This window comes from Phyllostomus discolor, chromosome 3 (genome assembly GCF_004126475.2).
Source record: "Phyllostomus discolor isolate MPI-MPIP mPhyDis1 chromosome 3, mPhyDis1.pri.v3, whole genome shotgun sequence".
NCBI classification, from domain to species: domain Eukaryota; kingdom Metazoa; phylum Chordata; class Mammalia; order Chiroptera; family Phyllostomidae; genus Phyllostomus; species Phyllostomus discolor.
The window spans coordinates 198398635-198420537 of record NC_040905.2 but is presented as its reverse complement, the minus strand read 5'-3'; the positions used below and the strand labels follow the sequence as shown (position 1 = coordinate 198420537).

The 21903-nt window shown below is 56.4% G+C and overlaps 1 protein-coding gene across 5 annotated transcripts in view; it reads left to right on the top strand.

Moving 5' to 3' along the window:
- WHRN (whirlin) overlaps positions 1-21903 on the top strand; it is a 77483-nt gene that overhangs the window by 53482 nt on the left and 2098 nt on the right. For 3 of the 5 annotated variants that reach the window (XM_036022120.1, XM_036022119.1, XM_036022121.1), the window contains 7 exons: positions 1482-1684; positions 3019-3055; positions 4227-4439; positions 5200-5409; positions 7284-7316; positions 18288-18359; positions 19664-20177. In XM_036022120.1, coding sequence (XP_035878013.1) covers positions 1482-1684; positions 3019-3055; positions 4227-4439; positions 5200-5409; positions 7284-7316; positions 18288-18359; positions 19664-20177 — 1282 coding nt within the window. The remainder of the gene's footprint in view (positions 1-1481; positions 1685-3018; positions 3056-4226; positions 4440-5199; positions 5410-7283; positions 7317-18287; positions 18360-19663; positions 20178-21903) is intronic. The other 2 variants (XM_028520389.2, XM_028520380.2) reach the window with 1 other exon arrangement.

The window sequence follows — 21903 nt, the reverse complement described above, 5'->3', positions numbered from 1 at the left end:
CCACATTGCTTACTTAACCTCTCTGAGCCACCGCTTTCTCCCCTGTGAGATGCAGAGCAATGGGACCTACTCTTCTGGATGTCGAGGAGATTAAATAAGGGAAAATATGTAAAGGGACAGAACAAGTGCCTGACACACAGCATCTGGTAAAAAGTGGTTTAAAACTGGGGGCTCCAGGCTGGTGTAATAGGCTGGTCCCCTCTGGGCTGCTGGTGTAATAGGCGTGGCCCCAGAGCTAAGAATGGAGGGGAATGGGTGTCTGATTGTCTTATTCATTTAATGGGTTTTTACTGAGTTGAAACTCAGTAAAAGTTCTCTTATTGAACTCCCACTGTGAGATGGGCCCTGGGGGTACAGCGTGGAGGGGCTGACAGGGACTCGGGGTCTGAATCTGGACTCAGTGTCTCCTGGACACGCCCCAGCTGCCGCAGGGGTGTTGCAGAGAGACAGGAAGCTGGGGCCCAGGGTCTCAGTGCGCAGCCTCGTCAGCGGCCCATCTCCTTTTCTCTTCTCTTTCTTCCACATCCCCGTTTCGCTCCCCTTGTCTAAATCTGGCTTTGAAGAATGCTGGACAATCCCCCTGGGGCTGATCATGTGCCATCAGCAGGCTGGGAAGCTGGGGAGAAGGAGAAGCACCCATGAATAACCGGCGGTCTGGGGCTGCCCTTCAAGACCGCAGCGGGAGTGACCCTGGCGGCCGGCCCCTGGCAGGGACCGCAGCACCCCCACCTACAACAGGCCCCCCTGAGTCTAAACGAGCCGCACACAGGTCTCTCACACACACCCATCTCCCACTGCGGTTTCTTCCCAGCGACCTCCACTCTTTAGGTCACGAGTTTGTTTGTATGGGAAGGCTAGGGTTTTTGTTTTTGTTTTTTTTCCATTATGTGTCCTTTCATTAAAAATGTGTTTTTACATTACAAAATAAAACTCCCTGCTTGTTGTAAGAGTTCGAACAGTATGTTATTGCTTTAACGGGAGGCTGGTTTTCTCATTTACGGCTTGTTTTCTTGAGTAAATTAAAATGGTGTTTACATCTTAAGGTACCCGTAATGTAAGAATGCACGCTTGAGGTGAAAATCTCAACAACAGAGAAAATGGAAATATGCCTTCATGCCTTTGGCTTCGTTCTGCCCCCGTTTCCACCCCCACCCTGGCCTCTGGCCTCTGAGGCAATTTGTTTTCTGGAAAAGGGGACCCTTGGGGACCTGGTTGTAGATGCAGCCCTCAAACCATTGCTGGGCCAAGAGGAGATGGCCCTTTCCAGTGACGGGAGCATGGGCTCAGGGTCAGAACTGGAAGGCTGTCTCTGCCACCGACTTGCTGAGCATCCCTCAGGCATCCGAGTAACCTCTCTGAGCCCCGGTGACCTCCACAGCAGGCTGGCCAGGAGAACTGGGACCAGGGCTCTGAAGCCCCTGGCACGAGTCGGTGTCCTGCAAATAGCCCAGGTGACTGCTGTTGTGTTGTGGTCTTGGCAGGTTGGGGACCAGATTCTGGAGGCGAACGGGCGGAGCTTTCTCAGCATCCTGCACGACGAGGCGGTCAGGCTGCTCAAGTCATCCCAGCACCTCATCCTGACCGTGAAGGACATTGGGAGGCTGCCCCGCGCCCGCACCACCGTGGACGAGACCAAGTGGATTGCCAGTTCCCGGATTGGGGACACCGCCACGAACTCAGCAGGGTCAGGTCACGCTACCTACTCTGAGCCTCAGGACCCCCCGGGCTGTTTGTGAAAGCCACTGTGTCCCCCTCCCATCCCTTTGCCCCGTCCTGACCTGTCAAGATTGCACCAGTTCCCAGAGCCTGGGGTCCCAGCACCAGGGTGCCTTTCATTTCTGTGCATGACCTTGGGCCTGTCCCTTCTCTCTCCTGGCACCCGTTTCCATGGAAAGCTGAACCTCGTGATCCAACTCTCTTGTTCTTTATTTGCCTCTGGCAAGTCACTTAACTTATCTTGGGGCCCTTAGTTGCTTTGTCTGAAAAGCGAGTCATAAACCCTGCCCCTCTCCCCGATCTGTGCATGGGAATCTCATCAGTCACCTAGAGGAAAGGGTTTTGGAAGTCTCAAAATGAGACTTAGTTGCTAGATGGCTGAATAGTTGCTAATACTGTAATGTGTCATCTTTGGATTCCTTTTTTTTGTTTTGTTTTCAATTCTCACCCAAGGATACACTTACTGATTTTAGAGCAAGAGGAAGGGGCAGAGGGAGAGAGAGAGAAACATCGATTGGTTGTCTCCCTTATGCACCCTGACCAGGGATCGAACTGGCAACTTTGGTACGTGTCCTAACCAGGGATCGAACCTGCAGCCTTTTGGTGTGCAGGGCGACACTTCAACCAAAGGAGCTACCCGGCCAGGGCTCACCTTTGGGGGTTTCCATCAGAAGCCTCAAACTGGGTGGCGCCCCTCCCAGGCCAAGAACACCCCAGAGCATCTCTCTCCTCCTCGTCTCCTTTGTAACCTTTACAGTGTCATAAATGTGTTAAATTAGTTGCCAACATTTTAAAAGATCCCAGCTTTCCCATTTAAAAACAAAACAAAACAAAATTGGATTTCTGGCTGTTTCTTAAAAATCAGGAAATCTGGCACCTCGAGCCCATCTTTTAATTCTTTTCCACAAAAACACGCTGAACTCCGAGCTGCACCCATGAGCTGCATCCCCAGTGCTCCTGTCACCCTGTCCCCACTTCCTAGGACCGGCCTGACCCCAAGGCTGTGGGTCCCCCCTTATTCTCTCCTGTCCTTGCGTTACCTGCCTGCCCCTGGAGGGTGGAAACAACTCAGGAATCTGCAGTGCCCCGTTTTAGAATTGCTGTCCACGTGGGTGGGTTGACTGGGGGGCTGTGAGCTGCCCATCTGTCCAGGGGTTCACGTTCCCTTAAGTAGCCCCAGCGGAGCAGAGGCCACAGTTCTCTCAAAGCTTCGCCCCTCCCACCGCACACCGACCCTCTCCCTGCCCGTGCCCATCTGCACTGCGCAGACATGCGGCTGAACATGCTCGTCTTCCCTCACAGGTTTCCCGGGGACCTCACCACAGACGGGACAGACAAGGTAGGGTGCTCTCTGTCCGCAGGCATCCTTGGCTGCTTCTTAGCCGTCCTGGGGGGAGCCCTAGGCCTGGCGTGCGTGCGAATGACCCACATACATGACCTCATTCATTTGGGCAGCCTGCTGGCTGCCTGTCCATCTCCCACCCCGCACATGTCCGTGAGTGCCGCCAGGTTGTGGGACCATCCCGGACACCATCCCGGACACCGGGGTTAATGGCAGTGAACGGACCAGATCAGGTTCCTGCCCTCTCGGAGGTCACCTCCAGCGAAGGAGACACACGTAAAAACAAAATAAACAACATACATATCTAATCACCAGAGTCATTCACCACCATGAAGACAAGGCATTACGAGAGAATAACATGCGAGATGCCTAATTTAGAAAACAGGGCGAAGGCCGTCTGAAGTGGTGACATGGTGTTTGGGCTGTGAACCCAATGTGAGATGGAAGTCAGTGAGATCCCAGTCCGGGGTGGGAGGGGCTGTGCCAGCGCCCTGGACAGGCTGAGGGCGGGGCTTGCTGGGAGAAGGGAGAGTGAGGGAGTGCGGGGAGCCAGGGGCACTGGGGACCAGGATGGCAGCAGGTGGGGTGGCCAGACCACACCGGGTGCTGTGGGCCATGTAAGAGGCTTGGCTTCTCACCTAAAATGGTGCGATGCCCTCGGAGCGCTTACTCAGGGAGCAAAAGAAGGAGATGTGTGTTTTTCCAAGATCTTCAAGATTTCCAAGCTGGGTGTAGGTGACAGGGAGAGGCCGAGGGGAGACCACCGGCACCTGAGACACAGCTAATGGCAGGAAAGACAGTGTCGGGAGGGAGTGCAGTGTGTGTGCGCCCATCTGCGCTATGTTTTGGAAATCAGGTTACTAGTATCCCCAGTTTACCGAGGGAGATATGGAAACCTAGAGAATAAAACAGGAACCATAATAGCACGGCTCCCCTCTGAATGGTCATGAGGATCTGAGGAGATAACACACGTAAAGGTGCCGTGTAAGCCGTGAAACACCCCACAACTAACTGCACGAGGCCACTGACCTTTCGCACGTACTGGGAACGTGGCCCGCGGGTTTGCCGGGAGGGCCCAGACCACGGCAGGGTCTCACCCCTCGGCCGCGTGGGCACTGGCGTGGCCTGGCCCCCGGGCTGCAGAGCAGCGCTGTCCTCTGTCTTTCAGCTGGGGTTTTACAAGGGGCCGGCCGGCTCCCAGGTGACGCTGAGCAGCCTGGGGAACCAGACCCGCGTGCTGCTGGAGGAGCAGGCGCGGCACCTGCTGAACGAGCAGGAGCGCGCCACCATGGCCTACTACCTGGAGGAGTACCGCGGCGGCAGTGTCTCCGTGGACGCCCTGGTCATGGCCCTGTTCGAACTTCTCAACACCCACGCCAAGGTGACCTGCACCCCTCCCTGGGCGAGGGGCAGGCTTGCAGGGTGCTGGCGGGGCCTGGCGGCAGCTCTCAAGGGCTCTGCATCCCTCCTTGCTCCCCTCTGTCCCTACTTCTTTAGCAGGAATCCACAGGGAGTCAGGTCTAAACTGAGCCCTGAGCAAAGACTGGTGACCAGGACAGCCCTCTGCCCCGGGGAAGCCCACAGAGTCCTGGGGAGACACACAGTTCAAGTCTCCCGTGATCGGGGCCCTGGCTGACACAGTGGCTTTCAATGCTGAGTGCACAATGAGAATCACTGGGATTGCTCTTAAAAAGCAGTGCCTGGGCCCCACGCTGGCCCGGTTCACTCTGCACATCTGTGGGTGGGCATAGGCCACCAGCAGTTTTTATAAGTCTCCAGGTGGCTGCCGTGCTGCCCCACACAAAGGAAGAAGTGGTAGAATCTGGTGGGAGCTGTTACATTTGGGAAAACTTCAGAGAGGAAATGCAATGTGGAAAGAAGGAGGGGAATGGGGCTCCCGGGGTGTTCAGGTGATTGCAGTCATTCACCCTAAGATGCCAGGGAGGCGGAGTCAGATGGTGCTGACCCAGCACCCAGGCCGGGGTGTGTGGACTTTCTCCTGAGGGCAGTGGGGAGCCACTGAGGGTGAAGGAGGGGAGGCCAGTGGTCGAGTTTGCATGCAGGCCATTTGGGGTAGGAGAGGGCTGTCCCAGCGGCTGGTGGGGCTCCCTGCTGAGTGCCCCACTTGTCCCTGCCTCTAGTTCTCACTGCTCTCTGAGGTGAGAGGCACCATTGCCCCCCAAGACCTGGGCCGCTTTGACCACCTGGTGCTGAAGCGGGAGATTGAGTCGATGAAGGCGCGGCAGCCCCCTGGCCCCGGGACCGGCGACACGTACTCCATGGTCTCCTACAGTGACACGGGCTCCTCCACAGGCAGCCACGGCACCTCCACCACCGTCAGCTCGGCCAGGGTGAGTGTCCCTGCCCCATCCCTGGCACAGTGGCCAGCGGGCAAGCAAAGGTACAGTCAGCCCTTCCTGTCCACGGGTTTCACGTCCACAGATTCAACCACCCATGGACTGAAAATCATTTGGAAACATAAACCCCAGAAAGTTCCAAAAAGCAGAACTTGCATCTGCCGTGCGTCGAGTGCTATGCTGAACGCGCATGAAGGGAGCGTTGCGCAGGCGTGCTCTGCCGTGACCTGTGTGCAAACACAGACCATGTGCAAGTACTCCCCCCTTTCATGTGAGGGACCTGAGCATCCACGGGTTGTAGTATTCGTGTGGGACGCTGACCAGTCCCCCACGGATGTCGAAGGGTGATTGTACCGGCTTCGGAGTGAGACCCATCCGGGGGCAGATCCTGGCACTTACCAACGGTGTGCCTGCCTTCCTGAGACTCATTTTCTTTTCTTTTTTTAATTTTTATTTTTCTGTGTCATTGTTCTGTTTAATTTCTAGGAAGCTGATGGGTTTTCCTTTTACTTTTTTTCTTTCCTCTTCTCTCTTTTCAGTTTCTTTACCTGTAAAACCTCGTAGTAGTTGAGCGCCTGCCGCGTACCAGGCGTGGTCTCTAGGAGAAAACAGATGTGGCCCCGGCTGATGGGGCTCACAGCCCGGGGGTTCGGGTTGGGGGAGAAAGGTGAAAGGTGAAAATCACAGGCAGTGAGACAAAGAGAACCAAGAATGACAACCCGTGGGAGGCTGCCACGAGAAGCTGAGCAGTGCGTTCATGGCAGAGGTCCTGGTGGTTTGGGTCTTCCCCAAGACACACCCTCTTGTCCCGGAGCCCCACGCCCGGCCTGGTTTTGCCCTACGCTCTCCAGAACCCCTGAACAGTGTCTGATGCATCTCAGGGCATGATTCTGCCCCCCGGATGCTCGGAGGCAAGCTAATCCCAGGAGGCCTTGCAAGGAAAGGGCAGAGGAAATGACCTGCTAGTCTTGATGGGAAAACAACAGTTATTACCGTCCGTGTCAGTGGTGCGGAGGGATGGCTGCGGGGGCGCCGAGTGGGAGGTCAGGAGAGCTGGCTGAGCTCCACTCTCCTTTCCTGTCTGGAGGGTTCCTCACCGCTCTCCCGGAAAGGGAGAGGATAGTCGAGTTTCCTAAGCACTCTTGCTCCCAGACCCCGAAAAGGGAGCCCTCACAGGCACAGCCTCAGCGAGACCTGGTACAGCGGGTCGTCCTGATGGAGAAGCCTGCAAGTGTCTCCAGTCTTCCCCCCACCCCGGGTGCCCTCCCCATGCTCAGCCGGGGCTCCATCTCTCGGGCTCTGAGCCCTTCTGCCACCGCAGCGCGTGGGCCCCCTGGAAACCCAGGTCTGCTCTGACCGTCTTCTGAACAGGGTCCGCCTTCTTCAGCCTCTGCCTTTCGAGAGCAGGTGTGACCTCGGACAAGTCACCTCTTGCACCTCAGTTTTTACATCTGCCAAATGGAAATAACAACCCCAGCCCATCTGCTGCAAAGTCCCAGGGTTGCCCCAAGGTGAACAACCATCCCCGAAGGCCATTTTCTGGGACAAGTGTCATTTCTGCAGGGCAGTGAGGACTCCTGGTTTCTTTCGCGGAGGCAGTTAGAGGGAAGCAGTGCCGGTTGTGGCAACAGGGCCTCCCCCCTCGCCCCCTGCCCCATCCCTTCATTGTCTCTGCCCAAAGCATTCAAAGTACAGGGAAAAGAGAATCATGTTTATTTTGCTGCTGCATGTGTGTGTGCACGTGCGTGTGCAAGCATGCATGTGTGTGCAAGCATGCATGTGTTTGGGGGTTTTGCTGTGCCCACCCTATCCCTAATATTTATTTGATGTATTTTTCTTTTTGCCTTTTGCCCACCCTCACTCCCTAGGAACGGCTGCTGTGGCTTATAGACCTGATGGAGGTACCGTCCACCCGGCTGAGGGGGGGCTGTGGGAGTCCCTTAGTTGGGGCAGAGGTAGGGGCTGTGGCCCTTCCCACCCACCACCCCTTTAGGTCTGTACTCAGCCCTGGGAGGGAGGCAGGGTTCTTCTCGGTGCTCACTTTTTCTCCCCAGGTTTTCTCAGGCTCTGTAATGAGAATGCCCTCCATTCACATCCCAGTCCTGCTGCTTCCTAGCTGTGCAACTTCAGGAAGTGGTTTTACCTCTCTGAGCTCAGGTTTAGGATCTGTAAAATGAGGATGGTGATTTTTGTGCTGTGCAGCTGTCGAGAGGCCTCTTGGCCTTTCATATGTCAGACTGTCTGTCTGGATGTTTTCCTTCCCACTTTATATGGCCTGGCTGTCTCCTATGTGTGCTTTGGCCCTTAGCTCACATGCCACCTCTTCCTAGTAGACCTCCCTGATTTTCTTGGAGAGGGGTTACTTTTAACCTCTGGTTTCTCCAGGCCCCCGGGCTTCCCTTTGTCATGACTCTTACCTCATTATAGTCTAATAATCTTTACCCACCTGGCTGGTTACCCACCTTGACCACAGGCTGTTCGGAGACAGCAGCAACTGTGTCTGCAGTCCCCCTGAATCCCCAGTGCTCAGCACAGAGCCTGGCCCGTAGCTGGCGCCTCTGTCAATAATAATAGTAGCTGGCATTTGTTGAGAGCGTGGCTCTAGGGCAGGGCTTTCCCATCACAGGTTCTCTGAGCCTCGCAGTAACTAGGAGTGCCCAGTATTGCTATGGTCGCCACTCTACAGAGAAGAAGACCGAAGCTCAGAGAGGAGAAGCGGCTTGCTCAAGGTCGCAGAGCCAGTGAGTGGTAGGGTCAGGATCCACCCCCGGCCCGCTGGCCTCTGAGCTGCTGCTCTCAACCCCTGCCGTCAGGTTGAGATGCCTCCCCGATGGAGCCTGCCTGCTGCTTGTTAACGTTATCTGCCTGCCTGCCTGTCTGTCTGTCTATCTCCTGCTTCCCTCTTCCTCTCCCGTCTGTTCTGTCAACAATGCTGGCTGGGTGCTTGCTGGGTGCCGTCTACAGTCCTGGGTGCCGGCATACAGTAGTGAACAACACGGAAATCCTTTCCGTTATGGATTTAGGGTCATGCCGGGATGTAAGTGAGATAAACAACTGAAAGAAAGACACAGTGTAAGTGGTAAAGAGTGCTAAGGGGGAGAAGTAAGCAGGAAGGGGACTTGGGCAGAGGGCGGGGTGGTCCAGAAGGGACTCCTGAGGATAGACAGGGAAGAGGAGAGGGCATTAACCATGTCCTCCCTGAGGCTGGAGTGAGCCTGGAGTGTGTGAGCAGAGTCCAGGGGGCCGTGAGGCTGGAGCTAGGGGGGTGCTGCGAAGGGCAGTGGTAGATCAGGGGCTGGAGACTTTGACTTTAACTCTCAGTGAGGTGGAAGCCATTGGCAGGTTAGAGCCAGGCCGACCTGGTCTGCCTTAGTTTGAACAAGATGCCTCTGATCGTCAAGAACAGACGAGGGTGGGTTGGTACCAAGCCCAGGTTCAGTCCCAGGAAAGGCCCGGGGGGTTGTGCAGCCTGAGCTGCTCGGAGACATGAGGACGAGCACTGCAGGCACCAGCTCTTCCGGCTGCCCGGTTCGCCCTGGCCTTGGTGTCTCCTGGGCACCAACACCTTCCATACACAGAGCGGGGCTCGGACCAGACACCTCGTGCTGCTGCCTGTGTGCGGAGCCACAGGACAGAAATGCCTCCTCCCAGGTGTCCTCCTGCAGGAGGTCAGGGCACCAGGCCCCATCCTGAGAGTGAGGAGCCCCACACCCTTCCTCTGCTCTGCCCCCACCATGCAGCGTGCCTTCGGGAAAGCCCTTCACCACCGCCGGCCTCAGTCTCCCCATCTGTATGACCACGGGAGACACCCCGCCAAGGCCCCTCTAACTCAGATTCCTGTCTGTTGGGACCTGCTGGGAAGTACTCGAGGGGAGGCACGGAAAGGAATGGCAGCTCTAACCCCCACCACTTCCCCATGCGCCTGGACAAGGGCTGCAGCATCACTCCAGAGCCTGAGCCTGCAAAATGCAGTGGTGCCCCAGTGCTTGTCGTTAACATGCTCCAGAACTTGTGACGAGCGCTGAAACCGACGGGCACCAAACGATGAAGCATTTTCTCTTGCTGGCTGGTGGTGGACTCCTACTACAAGTTCTAGCAAGTATGACAAGTCCCAAGCAAGCACCTTTTTTCCTCATCAAAATGCAGTGAGTACAGGGTCTAATGAGTTCTGAAGCTGACAAGTGCCAAGGTGTGACTGTAATGTGTATTCACCACTAAGTGAGTGCCAGGCTCTGGTCTGCAACAGTATCGTTTATTAGTGAGCTTTGGCTGCAGTGATGCTGAGTAACAAACAACCCCCAGATCTGGGTGGACAACAACCTAAAACATTTCTTATGGCCCAAATCCCTGACCTCATGGAGCTCATGTGCCCCTCAAACCTCCATTAAAATACCTGTCACGTACCAAACAAACGAAAAAATAAATACAATGCCGGGCACTGTGTTTCAGCCTCTCCCGGAGTTTGTCTCCCCCAGTGAGCAGGGAGAGTGGGGTGCAGGCAGGGACCATATCTTCCTCTTGTCTGTGTCCCCAGGGCCAGCCCAGGGCCTGGAGCAGCGCTGGGGCCCGGGAAGCGTGGAGCAGAAACAAATGAAACCACACTCCTGGCCACGCAGGGTTCTCTTCTAACATTCTGGCTTCTAAACGTTTGCCTCCCTTGTCATAGGAAAATGTGCCTTGCCTGGCACTCAGGCAAGGTGGCAGGCAGCTGGCTATCAGTGACCCAGATGCCCCGGACAGTTGCCCCAAATGGAACCAGTTTCCATCTTGTCTGAATCCCCGGCATCATGCGACACGCTTATCAATTCCAGCTCAAACTCGGCTCCTCCTGCAGCCACTTTTCCTTCAAGCCAGATGCAGCCGATCAATGGAAGTCAGGGGCAGCCCTCCCCCCAATCAACAAATTGTGTTTATTTCCCATTTGTCTAATAGAGACTCAGCCCTGGGAATTTTTTGCTGCCTCCAAACGATATCATTCTCCTCCCATAATGAAGTCGGCCAGGAGAGCTGAGCGCAAGGAAGCAGGCCGTGCCTGACAGTTACGGAATTCTTCATCTCATGCATCACAGGCTGAGGCAGGGGGGCTGTAGCGCGTGAGCTTGGGAATCTCACAGGCGACCTCCTGACCAGTAGTTGTGTCACCTCGGGCAGGTGATTTCAGCTTCAGAGCCTCAGTTTGTGCATCTGTCTCCTGGGCTGCTAAGACCACCTATCTGTGGGTTGTCCTGAAGATTCCGTGAGATCAAGAGTGGACTTGAAGGTGTGGAGTCCATGGAGGTCAATTCTATTGATACTCTAAAGGCTGGGAAAGGGCATTGTAAAGGAAAAGGGGTGGTAGAGGTCAAAGTCAGTCTTGTGCCCACAGAGCAGATGCCACTGAGGTTGGGGGTGGCAGCTGGGACTTGCCAGCCTTAACCGCAACCCTTTTTCACCTGAATTTGAGAGGGTTTGCACTCCAGGCCTCTCCTGTGCCCGGAAGGGGCTCCCTGGGCCTGCCTGCGGATGTGGGGGCAGGGCCTCTACCCCTGAAGGCCTTACTGCCCTTCTCCGCCTGAAGGGAGCTGAAAAGGGGGCCCAGGAGTGGCTGCCAGCCCTTTGCTGCATCAGCCTCCTCCCTGAGAGCCTCTACGCCCCTCTCCTCATCCAGACTGAAAGGAGGGTGGGGAAGCTCAGGCCTGTGTCGGGCCCTGTGGGGAGCAGGAGGAACCCGTCTGGTCACTCACTGTCTCACTCAGCAAGCTTTCGTGAGCACCTCCTCCATGCCAGGCTCTGGCAGCCGTGAGCAGGACGCAGAGGTGCCTGCCCTGCTGAAGCTTAGTATGCTTACCATTCGGGGAAGCAGCCTCAAATCAAACCATCTATGTGATCCACACTTTGATGAGTGGCCGAGGGGTGGTGTGAGGGCACGGGACCGGGGCACTGCAGGGAGAGATGTCTGCGCTGGGATCTGGAGTCGCTGGCATCAGTGGGATGACACAGGGGGCCAGTGGGGGCCCTGAACTGTAGGAGGTCGGTGCGGCCCAAGTGCTGGGACTGCAGGGGCAAGGAGGGAGGGTCAGCAGCAGGAGGTGCCAGGGACTTGGGTTTAATTCTGAAACCGTCGAGGGTCCTCAGTAACAAAGTGACGCAATCCTGTTTGCAGCTTTTAAGATGCGTCTTCGGTGTGTGGAGAGAGCTCAGAAGGGGCAGCTGGAGGAGGGTGTCCCTGTCTAGAGACACAGGTATATTTTTTGGGTGCTGTCCAGGTGTGCAGATAACACTGTCAGGTGTGGTCTAGGTATGCAGGTACATTGCCAGGTAGATTAGCTGTGTAGCCCCATCCCAGGAAGCTGCCCAGTGCCCAGATGAGAGCACGGCAAGGCTGGGGTGTCCTTTTCCCCTTGAGGAGAATGGCCCATTCGCTCTTGAGAGGCCTCAGCCTGAGCCCCCCACCCCAACCATGAATCCCCCACAGGCGTTAGTAACCCTCAGGGTGACTACAGCTTTGCTTCCGCTGGTGTCTGAAATGAGGAACATTCCTCCCAGCCAGTCCTTTCCAGAGCATCTGCGTCCCTGGGTGGGCACCTGGGGGAGAGGAGTGGGGGCTGGAAGCCCTTTCCTCCAAACAGAGCCAAGTGCACCAACCAGGTCAGGGCCTGTTGGAACCCAGACCAGCCCTGCTGCTCTCGGAGTGGAGCCCTGTGCTCCCTCCCAGTTATAACATTGCAGTTGGACCGAGGGTCGACTCAGGACAGAGGCTCTTCACCTTTTCTGTGCCAGAGACCCCTCCGGCAGGCTGGGGAAGCCCTGCGACCCCTTCTCAGGATCACAGTTGTAAATGTTGAAAAGTAAAGCACATCCACAGAATCGTAGAGAAAACAAATCCTAAGGAAATGACATTTTCAAAATACCAGCACCAGTTGTAACAAGTGTGCTTCTTTATTAGCGTGCCCAGTAACCGGCTGGCCGGCAAGGGCTGTGACTAGAGGCCGTGACGAGCAAAAATGGGCTTCTGTGGCCCGGGCCACGGCCGGAATGTGATGTGAAAGGTCTGTGACTTAGGTCGGTGTCCGTGTCACGGGCGCTGTGGGTCTGCTGGGCTGGGTCGCCTCCATTTGCGGTGGAAGGAAATGCTCCAGCCCAGTTAGAGGTCAATGAAGGTGAAGGGGAAGGTGCCGTGTTTTCACCCAGCCAGGTTCACAGCCCCTGAGGTCCCTTCTGGAGCCCTGGCTTCCAACAGGTGTCCTCGGGGCTCTTCCAGCCCTGCCCTGGAGATTCTGGGTCACACTCCCTGTCCACCGAGTGACATCCTTTTCCACAGACCTCTGTGGTGGGCTGCAGGGAGGGGGGGAAAGGAGCTGACATGGGGCAGAAGGAAGCCCCGTCTGTCTACGGCGAACAGGCGCCCTGGGGCCAAGGCAGCGCCCCCTCCTCTCTGGAGGGGTTCGTGCTCAGACTTCCCAGGGACTTTCTGGCTTCTGTGGTTTGGTGGTCAAACGTGGTGAGGGGGGAAGGGACAAAAAGGCCCAGTGCCAGCCTGGCGTCAGGGCAGTTCCCGTGGTCTCGGCCACCCAGCGAGTGTGGGTTCCAGCCCTCTGTCTGCTCTGGGATCGTGTCCCTCCCGGTCCGCTCCCCTGGCCTTCCGCCTCAGCTCCAGACTCCCACCGCACTCCTCGCTTGGAACCAAGTCAGGAGCAGGATGTGCTGTTGCCCCAGCATGATTGTCACCCCTGAGTCTGGCCCGGTGACCCTCTAGGACACGCAGACCTGTCCCCTGCACGCTGGGCAGACCCGCTGCCCCCAGAGACATCAGGACTTTCTGGCCGTACCCCGCTCACATTGCTGTCCTGCCCCTCCTGCCAGTCCACCTTCCCTGGGGTGACAAGTGTCTCTTCCCCAGCCCCTGCTCTGGCCGTGCCACCAAGCCCTGCTTTTCTTACCTCTCCTTTCTCTCTCCCTCCGCTCCCCCTTCTAGGCCTTTTCTCCCAAACCCTCTTCTCTTTTTCCTTTTATTCTCTCTTCTCCCTCTTGGTTTCCCTCCTTATCTCTCCCTGTGTCCTGTGACCTTCCAGAAGGCTTTGTGCCTCGGTGCCTCAGTTTTTCCATATACAGAAGGGGGAGCGCCACCCAGCCTCGGGCCGCTTCTTGCGCATTTTGGGGGGAGCGGAGGGGGGAGCCTGTTGTCCTGACATCAGAGTAAAGCAGCAAGAAGAACAAAGGGCTGAAAATAGCACCTTTATGTAAGAGCCCTCCCATTGTAATGAGGGGAAGGAGGCCCAGAAACCAGAGAATTGGGCTGGAGGGAGGGGACGGAGGGGGCTCGTTTTGCTGAGGTGGCACCTGGGCCTGCACACCTGCGTTTCCAGGATCAGGAGTCCAGCTGGCAGAGGTCGGCGCAGGTGATTGCCTCTCATCACTTCTTTTCATGGCGTCCCCACAGTTCCTTCACACCAGACTCCTGGGATATCTGGGCCCTGGCTGGGCCAACTCAGACACAAAGGAGGTTCTTTTTCCCCAAAGGGAAGGGGATTTTCTGAACTGCCACAGATTGGAGGGCGAAAGAGATGGGGCAGCAGGTGCTGAGGGTATCCTGGCCCTTGTGGGAAGCAGTCTGGGTCACAGTCAGACCTCAAATGAGGTTCAGCTATCTGCCCCCTCCTTGCTGTGTGACCTTGGGCAGGTGGCCTTCCCTCTCTGAACCTCAGTCACCTCAGCTGTGGAACGGGTGAAGGATCCCACCGGGTCTAATTCTTCAGCTGGGCTCCGGCCTCAGTGGGTGCAGGAGAAAAGGGGCTCCAAGAAGCTGGGGGCGAGGGGTGGCCAGGATGCGTAGGCCGGCTCCTGTGTGAGCTCTGACCTTGATCCTCCTCGAAACCTGTTCTGCGAGCGTTTCTGCTGACACATCCCCCGGGTTCTTAGCCTGCTGTCTGCAGCTATTTCAGATGCACAAGGAACATGGCTCGGGGACTCGGGGCACCTGAGCGTCTGGATCCGGCAGATGGAGTCTGGCCGGGCTGGGCTCCGACCCGTCTGCCATTTGCTCCACTTCAGGACTCCCTCCCAGAGCTGGCCGTTTGTCCTGCTCCTCCCTCCCTCCCTCCCTCCCTCCCCTCTTTATGCCTGCCTCACTCTTGGCTCCAGAATGCCATTAGTAGCAGAGAATGGCTGAGGCCAGGGGCCAGCGATGGCTGTGTTCTCTCCTGGTCAGGAGACAGTCGCTCCTGGGGCCATCTAGTGCCTACAGTATCATGGCCCTATCCAGTTCTGGGGTCGGGTAGAGCTGCACGGACTTTGGGATCACCCTGGCCTGGGTTAGAAGGCTGATCTGCTGTAAAATAGCTGTGTGACCATGGCAATCTCTTCCCTCTCAGAGCTTATGTACAAAAGACGTGGGCCAGGGAGAATCAGGGGGCCTGTCTCACTCTGAGAATCAAATGAGATCGTGTAAGTGAAATGTCCAGTAAAGGACCTGGCACACAGTAGGCATTCCGGTTTGTGGTTCTCTGATCTCCTGCCTTCTAACACAAAGTCATGCGCCACCCCCCCAACCCCCACCCTGCCACCTCTCGTGTGGTCAGCAAATACATGCTGTGTCGTCAGGCTCTGGGGGTCTTCCTTTCCCCCCATCGTGGGTCCTTTCACAACTGCCAGCCCCATCAGTGATCCTGAGCAAGAGTTTTTGGGCAGCTGTGTGTGCATGGAGCTCTGCTTGGTGTTGGGGACACAGTGATCCCAACACCATCTTTTATCCCCGTGAGCTTCCCTCATAAGTCGAGGCTGCCTGACAAATGCTTGTTGACTAAATATAAATGCTGGAAGCTCCTGATGTATCCGAATGGGACTGAATTCCACGTCTCTGGTCCCACCATGCACTGTCATCTGCGTCCCGAGGGTGCCTGCCGGTTGAGCTCCGGGAGCAGGTGACAGTGCTACACTGGGCTGTGTAGAGGCCCTTGTCTTTGCTGAAGGCACTTCCCAGGCTCCTGGCCCTCCTTGTGTCTCCTGCCATGATCTGTGACTGCCAACTCTTGGGAAGTCACTGTGTGTCATCAGCCTCGCTGTGCCATTCATGTTCACTATAGATGGTCCGTGTTGTCCAGGGTGCACTGGCACTGGACTATTCTGGTGCTGGAGTTTGGAGGGGGGTGTATGGGAGGCTGCCGTTTCCTTTCCATCCAGGTGTTCACACAGAGCCAGGGCGAGTCTTGCAGCTCCTTGGGTGTGGAAGCACGTTTGCAAGGTCTCAGGCTTCCGATGTGGGTAGCAGCCACCTCCCCTTGTATACTACACCAGGCTCCATTCTGAGCATTGTTTAGGTGTTAATACATCAACCCCGTGAGGGAGGGACTATTGTCACTCCATTTTACAGGTAAGAAAACTGAGACACAGAACAGCTCAGGGACGTGCCCACCATCAGTCAGCTGTAAGTGGAAGAGTCGGGTGTGATCTCGAAGAAGCCAGAACTGGTGCTACTAGCCGGAGGGTGAGAGAGCAGCCCCATGGCTCCCCCTCCGCAAGGACCCCCAACTGTCCTTGCGTCCCTGAGGGTGCCAGCAGCATCTTCCTTTGAGGCAGTGTGCAGGGGACGGAGTCGGAGGCAGCAGGAGCCTGGCAGGAGGCTGAGGTTTGCATGTGAGCCTCTGCTGTGTTAGTAAACAGGCCAGTTGTCCCAGCCTGACTTTGCCCCAGAGGCGTCACGGGACCAGATGGGGCACCACGGAGACTCTGGGAGGGAGAGTCTCAGAACCGTTGGTGGGTTCCCATGCCAGGTCTCCGTGATGGTGTGCCCTCTGTCCACCCAGATGCTCCAGGCTTTGGGAGGACCCCTGGAGATGGGGTCAGTGTGGATGACTGGGCGGCCTCTGTCCGAGGAGGTGTGGAGTCAGGAAGCCTCCGTCCCTGCCCACTGCCCTCACCCACATTCAAGCCACCACGAAAGCTCTATCGATGCAATGACAGCAGCAGCCACCTCACTGGGTGCTCTGCCTGCTCAGGCCTCCCCCAGCCGTGGTAGCCAGAGCGATTGATTGATGTCATTTATTCATCAGTCCAGGTGTGGATTCATTGCTTACTAAATATTTGTCAAGCACTGTCCTCCTGAACACTGAGGACAGAGCAGGGACCAGGTAGTTGCAAGTCCCGCCTCTTAGAGGACTTTTTACCCTACTGACAGACAGTCAGCAAATGAATGGTATGACGTCAGGTGGTGATGCAGCAGGGTCAGGGGTTAGCGTGGGGTGGACGGGGAGGGGGGCATTTGAGTCAGGGCTGGCCCAGGAAGGCCTCGCTGAGTCAGAACTAAATGCCGTGCGGGAGTGAACCAGGTCCCGTGGGCAGAGGCACCGAGGCAGGACAGTTCTACCCCGTTGGTGGGAGGAGTGGCAGAATGAGTGCAGAGTCTGGAATCCCCTCGAGTGAGAAGGAGAGGCCCCAGGGGTTATGAGCTGGGAAGGGACAGTATCTGACTTGCTACATCTTGCCCCTGGGCGAAGAACAGTGAGTGATTAGTGCAAAGGAGGAAAGTAAAGCAGGGCGGGAGCTGGGGGTTGTGATTGAAGACGGGTCATCAGGGTGGACCTCAAGGAGGTGGTTTTTGAGTAAGGTCTTAGGGGTGAGCGAAGGGAGCATGCTCTGTGGATAGCTGAGTGGAAGAATGTTCCAGGCCGAGGGAACAGCTTGTGTGGAGGCCCTGACATGCCTGCACTGTTCAAGTGCAGCTTGCCAGGAAGTGAGCAAAGGGGAACTTCTCAGAAGGCAATCTTGACCACATCGCCATGGCAACCCACTGCCCTCAGGCTCAGCTTCAAGTAGCCCCATGTTCGACTCTTGTGGAACCTCTGGAAGATTCTCAAACATCTATGGTTTCTGCTTTATGGATGCCCTTTCCTCGGAAACATCCCTCTTTCCCTCCTTTGCCCAGCTTGCCCACAAGACTCAGCTTTCAGCTGTGCTCCCTCCTCCAGGAAGTCTCCCTTGATAACCTCTCCCCAGCTGCATTATATGTCTGTGTTTCCTCACTCTGTGCAGTGTCCTCTGTGCTCGTTTGTATCAACTCCACTGTCTTTAAACTACTGCAGGCAGGGGTCACGTCTTACCATCGGTGTGTCCCAGGCCCTACAGTCTAGAGCGTTGAGACTGCGCAGGCAGAACTGATCTGTACACCTGAGACTTGAGCTAGGTGTTGGTCACGGAGGCTTCGCCATTCGAGGCTTCTATGGGGTGGAGAAATGTCTCACTGGAGCCCTCAGGAGAGCCAGTTTAGAGAGGGGCGCTGCCCAGCCTTCCAGCAAAGACCTAGAGATGGCCTTTTGGCAGCTAAGGGTCACCTGAGAGAGCACGAGGCTTCTTCTGGTGAATCAGAGAAGGAAGGAAGAAATGGGCATTTTTGCAAAGTGAGGTCCATCTAACTCTTAACCACCCCGCTTCACACTACTGACACCATTGAAATTAGAAGAGGGAGAGAGAGGGAGAGGGACTAACTTTCCCCATCCACCTCTCATTTGCATCTACCATTTGCACCTGCCATTTGCACACGTTCCTGGGACTCCGTGACAAGCAGTGGAGAGAGAGCCCTTGGGGTCTGGAGTTGTGGATGGAGTGCGTTGACAGTACCGAACTTCAGGAATTCCCAGTCAAGGCCACAGCCACCCCACAGCATCTCCGGGGAGTTCTGGGGAGGCCTGGAAATAATCAGCAAGTCACAAAAATTGATTTCAAAATGACCAGCAAGGACATTGACATGAATTTTAACGCATAAAATGAATTCCAACAGATTGGGGCATGTCAGGGGTCACAGAGACCACGTGACGGTGTCACGGGGTCCACAGGCTTCGGAGTCTGTTTTATTCCTCTTGGCTTATATTCGCTCACATTGTTTTCTTCTCCGTTTCTAGAACACTCTGGACGTGGAGGAAACTGGTGAGGCTGTCCAGGGCAATATGAACAGTCTCCCGGACGTTTCCCTGGTAAGAGGCTCTCTGCCCGTCCTTGTGTTTTGCCACCCCTGGTGTGTGAGGCGCCGGGGGCTGGCTCCTTGGTGCAGACCGTGGGCGGAGAGAGGGCCCGACGGTGAGCTCTCAGACACAGTCCCACGCCTGCACACAGTGCGTCCCTCCGCTCTCCCTAGCGGGGCCAGGACGGCTCCTTCTGGCGTTTTAGGTGGGGCTGTCGGGCTTTTTGCCAAGTTAGCGTCACTTTGGATATGCCATCCAAACGTTTTCACAGCGAATGCCGAAACACAGGTGCGTGGAGAGAGCTCCCTGAAGAGGTAACGGTCCTGGGCCGGAAATGGAAGCTCAGCACGACCTTATGCCCAGGTGCACGCCCCAGCCGTCCAGGCAGCGTTACTTTGTGATCCTGACCCAAATAACTTTTGAGTGGCTTGGGCTCTGGAGCCAGACTACCTAGGTTCAAATACCACCTCTGCCTCTGGCTCTGAGACATTGGGCAGGCTTCTTCACCCCTCTGTGCCTCGGCTTTCCCATCCGTAAAATGGAGATAAGAGGAGTGTAAGGAGTATACTAACCCATACGTTTGCCGCAAGGGGTGAACTAGTTAACTTAAGCCGAGCGTTTGGAACGGTGCCTGCGCTGCCGTCAGAGCTATGCGAGTGCTGGGTATTGGCACAGGCGGGGGTGGGGTGGGGGCGGGCAGTGGGGAATAGTAATGACGGTATCTGTAGCTGCCACTCACCCAGCACTGCCAGGTGGGAGGTGCCTCGCTCACCATGATACACCTTGCTGCTCATATCCCACAACTCTGCTGGCAGGTGCAGTTTTCCCGTTGCCCAGGGGCGCACTCAGAGAGCTGCTGTGTCTTGCCTGGGGCCACACAGCACCCCAGCCTGTGTGTCTGTCCTCTGTCCACACTCTCTGCCTCTAGTCCAGTTGCACCTCCCGTCTCTAGTACCAAAATAATCCCCTAAAGGGAAAAGCCAAAGAAGTGCCTTTTTTGTTTTTCCATTTTCCGCATCCCAGCTCTAATTAAGTCTTGTTCTCTGTGACAAGCCCTGGCTGATGCCAAGAACTTCAGTTCCCAAAGGTAATGGTGCCGTCCCCAGGGATGCAGCCAGGATCCCGATGCTTATCAGCTACCGAGATGCTGGGAGAAGTTTTCCACTCGGCGTTGCATTATTCAGGGCAGTGTGGCCAAGAGCCGATAGAGCTGGGACAGAATTCCAGCCGGGCCTGGCCCACTCGGCTGTCAGACCTCCTCTCTTCCAGCCGCCATGGGCTCTGACTCCTTCTATTCCTGTTGGGTCTTTTGGCAGGATGATGTCAAATCTGCAGCTGAGGGGCTGCCTAGCTACAAGCTGCCTCCTCCCCCACCACCTCTGGCCCAGCCGAGGAAGCCGGGAAGCCAGGACCCAAAGCTACTTTCTTCCGCGTCTTCCCACTCGGGCATCACCTTCTCAGCTCCGCAGAACCACAGCCCGCCGGCGGGCACCACACCAGCCCCAGAGGCCCCCTCAGCACAGGACACGCCCTCCTCCCCCATCTACGCCTCCGTCACCCCTGCCAAGCCTGGCGCCAAGAGGCCCCTGGATGCCCATCTGGCCCTGGTCAACCAGCACCCCATTGGCCCCTTCCCACGGGTCCAGTCACCTCCGCACCTGAAAAGCCCCCCCGCAGAGGCCACGCTGGCTGGGGGCTGCCTCCCACCACCCTCCCCCTCGGGCCGCCCAGAGCAGACAGGCACAAACCAGCACTTCGTTCTGGTGGAGGTGCACCGGCCGGACAGCGAACCGGACGTGAATGAAGTGAGGGCGCTGCCCCAGACACGCAGTGAGTACGCGCAGACACTGGGGGCTGGCTGGGCTCCGATGCCCACTGTGTGATCTTGGGGGGGGGGGGGCGGGCATCCCCTCTGGGTTGATTTGCCCATCAATACAGTGAAAGTGGAACAGGTGCTCACCCAGCAAGGGGTCTGGGAGTCTGAGGGTCAGGGTGGCTGGGGAACAGGGTCCTGAGCCCACACCGAGGGGCTTTGGAGCCAGAGACACGAGCACGAGTCCTGACTCTGCCGTATCCTAGCTGCGTGACTGCGGGACAGGCGTTGTGCCCCTATGAGCTGCTTGTCTATGCTAGAATGGAGGTGACATTGACAGCCCTGCCAGGCTGCGGTGAGGGTTGGGCTCCTCCTCCTGAGCCCCCAGCCCCGGCCACCCTGCCCTCATCCATATCCGTCTCCTCATAAGACTGAGCTTGTTGAGGGCAGTGGTGGGGGTGGGGGACTTCAATGATGTCTGTACCCCAGGTGTTGGCACCAGGAAGGTGCTGGATGAAAGGTGGACCCCTCAGGTTCTCCTGACTTGGAGCTTCAGGGTCAGAGTGCAGGGTGGACCTACCAGGAACCGAGGAAGCCAGCCCAAGGCTGCAGACCCTGTGCTTCCAGAGGAGCCCAGCTAGGGAGGTGGAGGGAAGGGTAGAACTGGCTTTCACTCTGAAGGCCTGAGCTTTGCAGGCTCTGGGTCTCTTCCTTGCCCAGTTGGGTACATTTGGTTGGATTCTGCTGCCACCTTGTGGCTAAAGTGATACGTGGGGCCCTGCTGTGGCCAGGGAAGGTGAGTGCTCGCTGTGTGCCGTGCAGAATGCAGGGTCCCTGTGCTCGGTGGGCTTGATGAGGGAGGGCGGCTAAGGGGAAGCAGGCAGATGTGGTGAGAAACCCAAGCTATCATGGACGGGTCACTGCTGCCTCTAGGCCTGGCTCTGAGCTGGGCACACACGATAAGAGCTGACTGTTACACAGCACTGTCTGTGTGCTGGACACTGTTCTAGGGACTTTGCCTGTATCAGCAACTCACCTGATCCCAGCCCCCAGCAACACTCCTGAGAGGCTGGTGCTGTTACTGTTCCTATTGTTTGCACGAAGAGGCACAGAAAGTCATTGTGGAGCCCGGCAGTCTGGCACGAGTCTTCTCTGGACTGCTTCACTCCATACATCACATCTGCTAGTCTTTATGGAAACCATTGGGTAGGCATCGTTGCTCCAGGTTAGAACAAGAACATGGGGCCCCTGGAGGCTCCATAACTCACCCAGGGCTGTACAGCTGGCCAGAAGGAGTTCAAATCCAACCAGCTAGACTCCAGAGTGTGTTAACACACGGTATCAACTTCAGGGACACAGCGCCCATAATGAGTCAACTTGGGTTGACCGGTGAACCAAAGGGGCACTTGTCCATACTCAGGTTGGGCCAGTTGGGGTCAAGCCTGGTACTGACCAGGCATAGAAGAACTTCCTTTTTCCCTCAAGAAGTTGGAAATTTATATTTTATGTGAAATATAATATGAGTGTTGGTCCACTATTAAAAATTAACTGCATTGTATGTGTTTAAAAAACAGACACATCTATGGGCTAGGTTTGCTTTCTGATCTGTTTTAATCATTACACTGGGGCAGTCAAGGCAGACATCCTGGAAGTGGTGGCCTTGGGGCCAGGCCCCACTGGAAGGACAGGTCTCAGTAGGTGGAAGGGTAGGAAAAGTCTCCCTGCCCTCCAGCCCCACTTCCA